This window comes from Camelina sativa, chromosome 1 (genome assembly GCF_030686135.1).
Source record: "Camelina sativa cultivar CO46 ecotype springtype chromosome 1, ASM3068613v1".
NCBI lineage: Eukaryota > Viridiplantae > Streptophyta > Magnoliopsida > Brassicales > Brassicaceae > Camelina > Camelina sativa.
The window spans coordinates 11,264,142-11,276,027 of record NC_141880.1 but is presented as its reverse complement, the minus strand read 5'-3'; the positions used below and the strand labels follow the sequence as shown (position 1 = coordinate 11,276,027).

General features: G+C 36.9%; 1 protein-coding gene, 1 long non-coding RNA gene and 1 pseudogene across 2 annotated transcripts; all 3 read right to left on the bottom strand.

The window, feature by feature from the left end:
- Nucleotides 1–6,544: 6,544 nt before the first annotated feature.
- On the bottom strand, nucleotides 6,545–7,770 carry LOC147949774 (uncharacterized). The gene has a single exon (XM_087508964.1). The coding sequence runs from the start codon at nucleotides 7,727–7,729 to the stop codon at nucleotides 6,545–6,547; it is 1,185 nt and encodes a 394-aa protein (XP_087365090.1). The 5' UTR covers nucleotides 7,730–7,770.
- Nucleotides 7,771–8,483: 713 nt separating this feature from the next.
- LOC147949773 (uncharacterized) lies at nucleotides 8,484–9,762 on the bottom strand (annotated as a pseudogene).
- Nucleotides 9,763–11,044: 1,282 nt separating this feature from the next.
- LOC104788607 (uncharacterized) lies at nucleotides 11,045–11,420 on the bottom strand. The gene is made up of 3 exons (XR_768472.2): nucleotides 11,399–11,420; nucleotides 11,193–11,330; nucleotides 11,045–11,093 (listed from the first exon to the last, which is right to left on the bottom strand). It is a non-coding gene; the product is annotated as an uncharacterized LOC104788607 (long non-coding RNA).
- Between the last annotated feature and the right edge of the window lie 466 nt (nucleotides 11,421–11,886).

The window sequence follows — 11,886 nt, the reverse complement described above, 5'->3', positions numbered from 1 at the left end:
TAGATAATGGAGATGAATCTTTAAAAAAAGAACAATCTAAAATATATATCATTTAGTCTTTTCTAAATTAAAATATAGAATCAAACTCTTACAACATATATGAGATATAACAACATTTGATATTGGTGGGAGAGGAGGAGAGAATGATTACTTATAAGATAATAATCCAAATTAGATAGTGGAGATAAATCTTTTAAAATAAGAATAATGTAAAATATATATCATTTAGTCTCTAAAATTAATTTTGCATTAAAAATGTACAATGATATTTCATTTGTTTTTACAACCCATACAACAAAAATAAGAAATCAAAAATAAAAGAAAAACGAAAAATGATTTGAGGTATTGTAGAAGAGAATGAGAGAATGTGAAAATGAGATAGTAAAAGAATGCCAATATGAGAGAATGAGAGAATGCTTATTTATATGATAAGAAATGATGGAAGTTATATTTAGAATTATGGAGTTACAATAGTAATTTATTGTGTTTGAATAAATTGAGTGGTAGAATATGATTAATGCATAACTTATTTTATTTTCAGTTATAATTTTATTTTAATGTGTGAGTTAAATGTATTGTGTTTACTGGGTCTTAAATATTGTTTAAAGCAATTATAATGCAAATAAAAAAAAAGAAAAAAAATGAGAAAACATTAAATGAAAACCAACCAATAAGGAGAGACCAAAACCTTACTTTTATATATATGATATATTGCTTTAAACTTTGAAATGAGAAATATGTTATAAACAATAATTTTACATGAGAAATATATTAATTTAGCCAACCAAAATATGAATATAAGTATAGCCAACCAAAGTAATTAAAAAAATATTAAAATTTAACCAAAAATATTTTTTCTTGAAAGATAAATAAGTTAGTATGCGGAATTAATTTTTTATAACCTAAAATAAAAGGAATACCAAGTGGCCGAATCAAAATTCACATGATTTGATTGTTTCTTGATATAAACTCAACACTTACACATAATATTCCAAAATAAAAAAATATTATTTTTGAAGTGACAAACTAAATTAGTTTTCTTATAAAATTATATGAATTCTTCAATCTCGATGATTTTTAAAACCCCAAGGATAACTTATTTTTTTTGGTTTTTTTTTGTTTTTCGCTCATCAATTTAATTTATAGTGCTAGATTTCATACTAATGGTTTCATCTTTAAAGAATTTAGTTAAATGGTATTTTTAAAATTATATTTTATTTTTATATTTAAGTTCCAATTGAAGATGATTTTTTTTTGGATCATTTTTCATTTTGATTAAACACACAAAAACCTATTGTTTAATTATGTTCTTTTTGTTTTCAAAAACCTCAAATCATAAAATATATATATATATATATATATTATATTGATCTTTACAGATTTATCAATTGGATCACAAAACAACATAGTCTTTATAAATAGAGTTGATAGACTTTACAAAACAAAATAGACTTTATAAATGGATATTTATATTGATCTTTAAATATTATATTGATCTTTATAAATTATTAAAAATGATTATGTGAGATAACCAGAGACATATTAGATAATTAGATATGGATCATTTCAACTTCATGATCTTATTGTGTGGTGAATATTGTAAGAAAGTATGAAAATAATGACTTATAAGATGTTAATATAAAATAGAAAATAGAGATAAACCTTTTAAAAAATTAAAAAATATATATAAGATATACATATCATCCAAACCCTTGCTCAACAAATGTTCTAGCTGCTTCTTCAGTTCTGCTATCTCTGCTGGAGTCATCCTGTAAGGAGCCTTAGATAACGTTGTCATCCCTGGTTCCAGTTCAATCGTAAAAGGATCAGACCAAGATGGTGGTAATCCCTGCAATGACTGAAACACATCCTCAAACTCCCCCACAACCTGAATACCGCTAACCGTAGACTTCCCCACTGACTATGGCATAGATATAGTAACCAAATAAGCCTGATGTGCCCTGGCTCCCTGCAATGATAGTATACACAAGCTGCTGCCGTCGGAGCACTCCTCTTGGGACAGCCAGCAATCTTGTGATCCTTGCCCCCACACCCGAAGCAACTCGGACCACCCGGCCTCTGCGTAGCCTCCCATCTCCTCTTGGTTCCCTGCGTAGGCTTGCCGCCCTTGTTAGAACCTCCCTGATGTTGAGCCTTACCAGGCTGAACTGCTGGGCTAGTCGCCACTGACTATGCCCGAATATCCTCCTCGATCCCTGCTGTAGTCTCCACCAGCTCTGCACGCGTAGCATAACTCCGCCCTCTACAGTGAACCCTCAAATCATCACGTAGGGCCCTCAAAAACCTCATGATCTGAGTCTTCTCAGACTCCATATCCCGACCCCCATACCTCAAAAGTCGACTGAACTCCAAGTCAAGCTCCCGCACTGACTGACTCCCCTGAGCTAGCTGAAGGAACTGCACCTCCAACCTATCTAGTGCCTCTCTAGGGAAATACTTGCGGTTGAACTCCAAGACGAAGTCAGCCCAAGACATCTCCCTCTGCACTCTCCTAGCAGCCACATCACTCCACCACAACTGAGCATCACCAGTCAAATGGTGGACCCCAATGTCCACCCAAAACTCCACAAGACATCTCAGAGTATGGAAGTTACATTCCACATACGTCCTCCATGCATCCGCAACAGTAGGATCAGTACCTCCCGAGAACCGCTCGGTAAAAATACGGCTCATCTCTCTCAGCATGCTGACATAACGAGAATAAACCCCTACATCCACAACCATTGGCTGCTGCACCTACGCCGCCACTGGCGGCACTACTGATGCCTGAGTCGGTACCACAGCCGATAACCGCGCTAACAACTGTGTCAGCAAACCCGCAAGGTCAACACCCGGGACTCCACCCACTGGGACTCCACACACTGGGACCCTAACATCACCGGCTACTGGAGCATCAACACCGCCCCCTCCGGCCACACTCATGGAATCCCCCTGGACACCCTGCGACTCACCGACACCCTCTGCTGTCACACTCTGGTCCACAGTCTCACTAACCGCTAGAACTCTGCCCCTACCACGACCACGCCCGCGTCCACGACCATGCCCGCGTCCACAACCCGACCAGTAAAAGCATCCTCTCTAACCATCTGCACTACCATGAACAGAAAGCTAAGCACGCAATTACCATAACACAAAAACATAAACTCACCGACACTGTAGACTCGAATAGGATGTTCTAGGACCCCATGCCACACACAATTGATTAACTCACATAATCAATCAAGATATGCAATCCCAAACATCACAACAGAAACCTAGTGAACCCAAACCTAGAACCCTAAGGGCTCTGATACCAAACTGAAACGACCCTACCCATTTTTTTTTAAATAATAAATAATAATAATAATAAATAAACTACAACTAGTGGTCCCATATCCACTAGCCACCTAAACACAATTACAACCAACAACGGAAATAACCAATACCAACATCCAATAAATGTCAAATATTAAACCAATATTATAACATAAACAATATCCAATATTCAACGAACATGAAACATAGAACCAGCAACCTAGCAATGTTTCTAATGACCCAACTCTAGCAACCTAGCAATACCAGACAACAATCAATCGAGTCCCTAGAACATCCTCCTCTTCATTGCCTTGATTCCACGATCACACTTTGCCTTTACCTGCACCACAAACACAAATTGAGATGCATGAGTATTTGATAAACACTCAGTGAGGCAATCCCATATCTATTGGGCTATACACACAAGCAATAAGATCTCTCATGCCACAAACAACAACAATAAAACAAACCAGGAACATGCACAAGCGACCTCGTTACTGTTAGAAGGGTGTCGACCGATACCCGAAGGTGTCGACCGACACTGGACATCTGGTGTCGACCAACACCACTTGGGTGTCGACCGACACCTGCTCGACACTCCCAAAACCCTAACAGTGTCGACCGACACCTCCACATGGTGCCGACCGACGCTCGCTAAGTCCCCGAGTCGTCCTCGCGTTGGTGTCGACCGACACCACTGCCGAACAGTGATTTCCTATGAACATAACCTCCGAAACTCGCCTCCAAACTTCTCCTTTTCGTCCCCCATGATCCCAGGAACGAATCCAAGCCTCATGAACTACGAAAAACTCACAAACAACCAAAAGAAACAACCAAACAACACACAATATCACAGAAACAGAGATCTTAGCTTAGATAAGCCATGGTCATGCACTCTCTTTAGCCAAACAACAAGATCTAAGCCCAAACGATGAAGCAATCACCACAACAACCTTCCCACCACGTCCCTAGCCTTGGATCTTCACTCTCATAGTAAGATCTCACCCAAAAGGCCTTGAAATCTCACAAACTCTCACAAGAACCTTTAGAAACTGTTTTCTCCTCTTTCTCTCTCAAAAACAACAAACTGCGACACAAAAACACTTCCAAAACCCTTCTGTCGTCGAAAACCCACTTAAGTAACCCGGTTCAATGGTTTCTCAAAACCAAACCGAACCAAATCGACGATTAATTCAATTTGGCCGAACCATAAATAACTGATGTCGATCGACATCCACCTCCAAAACGCAGAGTTTTGGTCGCGGGTGTTACAATAATTATCTAACATTAGATGTGCTAGAGAAAATGTGATATTAGAGTACAACAAGAAAGTTACATTGTGGTAGTGTGAGTGGTTCTGAACGCCTCCAAGCTCATCATCTCCATTATGAATATTGTAACGGTCTCGGCATTGGAAAATAAATACACATGAAAAGTTGGATAAAGATGCTACCTAAAAAAACAAAAGATAATAGCAAAGTAGACCAAATTACGTTGAATACTGCTGGCTCATCCATATCGTTCCATATACCATCAACATCGTTTGACATAAAGTCCTTAACCAAATAAGCCCATCAAGAGCGAGCTTCAGAGTTTGTATAGTAAGAAACCAAACATAAATATCCAAAAAATTTGCATACATATCAAAATAACATAATAAGACGGCATAACAATCAGAACATTAAAGTGATAGATACCAATAAATGGCTTCCCGTCTGCTTGTCTAACCCAAACATTATTTTTAGTTCCGCTATCGTAAGTAGAATAACCTTCCTCCTGCTTTATCCCAGGGTCAAGCATCCACACCGCTTTGAAACCATTGTTATGGAGATATTTTGCCAAAGCACTAGGATCAGGGAAACGCTCCTGAACATAGTATTTCATAAATTTCTTATAATGTCAATACCTAAAACTTGTAAAATTTAGTCTACGTAAACCATGGTAAGCACTGATAAATTTTTACTTATTGATCTAAACGAATAAACATTCATGCCTTATCAAATGTAAAACAACGAAAGCCATCCATGTAGTCTATATCCATCCATATCACGTCAGAAGGAATCTTCTTATCACGAAATGTTTGAGCTATCTGTAATCATCAAGGTAATTGATCATAAAGTTGCATTCCTCTCTTTAGCTTTACTAAAGAGCCAGAATATATATATGGACAAAAACACTGATTGACCTCCGTTACTCTCTTGTCAGACATATAAAGGTGCTGTTCGTTTCGTGATCTAGACGCAATATTTGGATTTAGTATCTGGACGCAGTATCTAGACGCAGCATCCAGATACTGTTCGTTTGTGTTTTTGGTTTAATTCATCCAGAAATTTTATCTAGAACAAACTATGTTTGTTTTGTAATCTGGTATAGATATCTAGATACAATACATGAAAATGACCAAAATACCCTTCATTTTGTGGTTTAGTGATTTTGGTTATGTTTATAGTTAAATAATTTTCTTATAAAATTTAAATAAATATTTAAAAATGAAATCATCTTTTATGATTTAAAAATACACTATAAAAAATATTTTGGTTATATCAATTAACATTAAACATGTATTTTCTAAAATAACACAAAACACATTAAGCATGTATTTTGTTTCTAAAATAACACCAAAAATAACTTTAATAACTTTAATAGGATCCAACAAAAGCTTATAGTAATTTTCTAAAACATGAATTTATTCAAAATATGTTTTATGTTTAGAAGATAACAAATTCAAAAGTGGTCCATCGATTTGAACAAACACAACAATATGAGTGTGCTATCAATTTGAAAAATAAGTGTCCACTTCTCTCAATGTGCCATGGTTCCCCTGCAACAATCACAACTCATGTCTATGGACCCATGAGGGATGATCCTCCTCATTGAGACATCCTCCTCCTTGAGACAAGAGTGTCATGGTTCCCCTGCAACAATCAGAACTCATCATAAGCCATCAATTAGACATTCACATCTTTACCATGGTACGTGAACAATATCAAGTACTAGTGTCATAAAAAACTCTCCAATATTGACCAAACAAAGCCATAAAAACAATCAACGAGCCAAATCAACATAAGGCTAGTATTATGAATGCAAAAATCTCAAAACCAAACAAGAGTCACAACCAAAACCTCTCCAATATCTCTCTAATCCTAGCCGCTACATGAACAAACAAAACAAACACAAGAATCAATGAAAGGAGTGTCGTACCATAGTCTTTTGTGAAACTGTTGTGATGCTAATACGAAAGTTGACATCCTCTTCCTATCTTTTCAGTTATAACATCACGTAGAGCCTCCATTGCTCTATCACCAGTTGGAATGTAAGGAATATGTTCAATGTTACCTTCTTCTTCATTTTCTACAGCTTGGTCACCATGATTCTCATAATCATCTACCACCTCCCAATAAGCAAAATCACGGTCTTCATAGTGTGAATCTCGAATAAAGTTGTGAAGTGCCATAGTTGCTGTCACAATCTTTATCCACTTTTTCAGCTCATACTTAGGATGTTTCCTATCTAAAATCCTCCACTTTGCTTTCCAAACACCAAATGTTCTCTCTATCATAGAACGCAAACTAGCATGTCTACGGTTAAACAGCTCTCTAGTGCTAGTAGGTGGTCCTGTTCTTGCAAACAGATCAAGATGGTACCTAGCTCTACGATGAGCCCCTAGATAACCGGTTCTAGTTGGGTAACCTGAGTCTACTAGATAATACTTGCCATTTGGTGGATGAGGGAAGGAAGGTTCATGAGTAGCACAATGTGTTAACACTTTGGTGTCATGTGCTCTACCAGGAACTCCAACATAAGCAAATATAAATCTCATGCTGAAGTTACATATCGCTAGAACATTTATTGTTGGTTCTGATTTTCTACCTCTATATGCTTCTGCACTATTAGATTGAGGGCGAACAGATATATGGGTTCCATCCAAAGCACCAATGCGGTTTTCAAAAAAAGGCCAATACCTACCATCTTTAACTAGTTTAGGACTAGGTTTTGCAAACTCACCTCTGGATGGCTTCACTATATCTGCTGCAAGCTTCAAAAGAACCCCTAAAACATCATCTAACTTTCTTTTTACTGTATCCAAAGAATGCTGATATCGTTCAGCTAAGACCCGGACTGTTACATCTTGTGCCACCATTTCAATAAACATCGCTACACTCTCTTCAAGATAGACATGGCATGATTCTTCAAGTTTATATTTCTGTGATAGCACCTGACATAAACTCAGAAACGTACCTTGATTCATACGGAGGATATCAAAACATTGTTTCTCAGACTCATACATAAATCGTTGCACCCGACGCCAACCTCCTCCTCGATCTGTCCTTTGCATCTCTCTATTAGTATTAACTCCATAAACTTCTTGAATTGCAGAATACATACGTTCTTCTTCCTCTAATATCAAGTCCATGTCATCATCCTCAAATGATGGTCTAAATGTATCCTGCAATAAAAACAAAAGACACCAGATTGAACAAACCAAAGTCACAAAGTTCATATCATATCAAATATGCAGCCTGCAAAATCACACCGAGAGACAAACAATAAACATCTATTGATCGTGTCAAGAACAGAAACTCTAAAACTCTATTGATAAAGAACAGAAACTCATACAACTGATATTTTCAAAGACCACAAACTGATTGCAACACAAAACAAGAATAAACAAGGTTTGTGTCAAAGATTTGAATACTAAACCCTTTTCAAACCTAAATCAGCAGATTTCAAATCGATAAGAACACTAAACCCTTATCAAGCCTAAATCTACAGATCGATCAACTAAATCAAGTCGGAGGAGATAAACACATAAACATAGAGAGAGCGAGAGATCGTACATCGGAGGAGTTGCTGATGAGTTCACGAAGGAAGATCTCCGCCATCTCCAACAAAAAGAAAATAAAAAATAACATAGAAACTTATGGAAATAAGAAAGAAAATAAACTAGTGGACAAGAACAAATATGAACACTTATTTCATAAACAAGAACGAGATTCATAAACAAGAACACTTATTTCATAAACAAGAACGAGATTCATCAAAGTCATACACACATCAAACTACACACACACCAAACTACACACACACACACCAAACTACAGATTCTCTACACACCAAACTACATATTCTCTACTTTCACCAGTCTTTGCTTTATCCAGTCTCTGCTTTCACCAGTCTTTGCTTTCACCAATCTCAAACTCCAAGTAAAGAACTTTGTTCTCATCATCTTTAAAGCTTATGAACGTTTGACGGTTGGTAGAGTGTTCCTTGAGATGTTTCATAGTTGCTTTAAACAATGGAGACCACATTCTTATACTAGACAGTGAATTTAAAACCCTCATAGCCCTAAGCTGACTACAACTATAGTCAGGGTGACTCTCCATGAGTTGATTCTTGTAGGAAAGTATCTCATCACGTGATTGAATACTATCCCTTATCACATCTGCCACTGCTTGTCCTTCCACAGCTTTCCTGCACGTCTTGTCCGAGTAAACTTTGGTACATTGGAAGCTGCAGGAGCATTGGAAGCTGAGGGAGCATTGGAAGCTGCGGGAGCATCATGTTCTTGTCTTGATTCAGATGCAGCCTCATCGTCATCTAACATCATGTTGTTGTCTAAATGGCTTTCACCCTGTTGAGCACTCCAACCCTCGGCTCCTGGCACTGGTTTATCCTTTATCTTTCTAGCTCCAGGCCACTCCTAAAATAAAAAGGATACTTAATAAACTAGAGACCACAGAAGAAGAAGAAAACAAATTCTAAAGAGGAAGCTATATACCTTATAACTCTCATCCCACCAATCATCACTCATGTCTATGGACCCATTGGGATGATAGCTCATTCCAGTTCTATGAGTTAATTTCTTGAAACCTGAGTATTGCTTCTTACAAGTATTAAACTTGTTCCTAAATTTTATCCAAGTATGCTTCTCTCCAAATGTATCATAGAACTTGGATATAATCGTTTGTCTCCCAACTTCATTCACTATGCGTTTTCTTATATTGCCTTTTAGATTCTCTTCAAGTCAAAGTTCAAGGTACAATCGGGTTTGTTCATCACTCCATATTAGATTCTAGAAACACATAAAGCAAACAACACAGCTCATAAAGCAAATGATGATTTATGCACTCTCAATGGCATCAACACAGCTCATAAAGCAAACAAAGATTTATGCACTCTCAATGGCAAACAAACAAAGACTTATAAGCAAAGCCATATTACTTGGCCAATAACTAGACTAAGCGAGACTTCAACAACAAGCAAAGAAAATAGGCAATCAAACTAAACAAAAGCAAACACAGCTAAGATAGTAAGAGAGAATGCAGATAGAACCATAAAAAGCAAAGGCAGAAACAAAATAAATCAGATCACAAATCACAAATCACAAACATAAGTAGCAGAGAAATAGAAGATGATACTTACATCACTGCCCGGTATAGATGTCATAATTTCTCCTTGTGTCTGCGATTAAAATAAGTAAACCTTAGAACATAACCTTTGCTCATATAAAACTAGAATAGCTAGACTACAAACCTTTGCTTATCTAAACATTTAACAACCCATTTTAATAGAAGAGAATACAGAACATTTGCTCTCTCACCCTTGCTCTCTTATATACAACATCATTCTACTAAAAACCCCACAGAGATATTGAATAGATCATTCACAAACGTAAAGTCACAAAACCACAAACGTAAAGTCACAAAACCAACATAAAAACATGATAGAGAGATCCATTCAAATCAAAAACTAAAAGCTCACTAGAAGCTCACTAGAAGCTCAAATCAAAAACTAAAAGCTCACTCATATGAGCATCCAAAGCATCTAAAAGCTCACTAAAAGCTCACTTATTTCCCCAAATCTCAACTAAAAGTTGGAATCCATCACTAACAAAGAGAAGAACACAACTAAAAGAGATCGTTGAAGGGATGAAAGATTCAAAAAGTCTTACCTCTGAAATTCAAAAGAAGCAAGGTACGAGATGAACGATTCAGTGGGAGCAGCTCAATGAGAGATGCTTCGTTCTTCTTCCGAGACGAGACGTAGAAGGAGGAGAGAAAGCCCAATTCGTTACAGGTGCTATGGAGAAGGAGAAGAGGAGAGGAATGTGGAGAATCGTCAGAGATCCATCGAGCTTCTCCGATGGTGGCTGAAGAATTGGGGATTTTATGGTTATCTCTATATTAGAATTTTAGAGATATATTTGTAATTGTTTGATAAAAATAAGGGTATATTGGACTTTTAAAATGTTTGGATGAGTTTAATGTAGCCAAACTCTCATTTTTTTCTCATCCAGAAATTCAAATTTTTTTGGATGAGATTTTAAAATGTATCCAGATACTATATCCAGATGAGTTCCTAATTGTTACTAAACGAACAACAATGAGCATTTGCATCCAGATATTGCATCTGGTGCACCAAACGAACATGACCTAACTAAAACGGCATTGGTGGTAGCCTAAGGCCCACCTTGGAGGCATAAAGACAGTTCCTGATATGTAGACAATATAACTTAATTAAACAACAAATAGTATTAACCAAGGAGAAGTGAAATAAGAGAACAAAAGTAAAGACGAAACACTAGTCTCAAACCATACAACTTGCATAAACAATGATCTTTTTTCTTCAAAAACCCAAAGAAGGACAAATAAAAAATTACCAATGGCATGCGATAAGGACTCCAAGACAGCAATAGGTGAGGAGAATGGACCAAAGGTGATTATCGGATATGATGTTGGGGCGATAATTCTTATGATTCCCTCTTTCCTTAGATCAATCTAGACAAGAAAATATATATCAATACAATGAAAAAGATAGATATAGGTCCATAGAAATTAAATGAGTACACGAGCTACAATAATCATATATATATATACCTCACACTTTCGTGTTGTATCAGCAAGAACCCCTAGTGTTTCTCCAGTTGGAAGGACTACTAGTACCCATGGATGTGACTGGTACAGTGGAGTGGTTCCAGGGCCATATCCCCATGCATCAGTGTTCCATGTAAAAACCTGAACATTATACTCACCAAATTAATTAGGGTAACGAGTTGATGATGGTTTCTAAGTGAATGACTCACCCGTTTCCCTGTTCTTTCCAACTGCCCACTAACTTCTCCCGTTCCATAAAACGATGTGCCTGGATAAAACTGCATCACAACTCACAATTTAGCATTAAGACTTAGTAGTGACAACCTTTTTCTCATGGATCATGTCAAAATTGACATTGTAAGACCATTTTGAGAAAAAAAAAAAATACAAACCCTATATAACCTCAAAAGTGACAACTTGTTGCTCCTGAATACAATCACACGTTGGAATATATGTTGGAACATTTTGAGATACAATAGGCAATTCCCTGTCTTTGCTGTTCTTAAATGAAACACTAGGGAATGCGGCTTCCTTATGCTCCACGGAACAGTCAAACCGGAAAACTCTGTGCTCCAAGATTGGCTTATAAATCATATCGGTTGGAGCCATATCCCTATCTTTTGTTCTGATGACATTTCTCCAACCAAATAAGGCCATAAAGAAACAACTGGTCTCCATCTATATTTTAAATGCTATA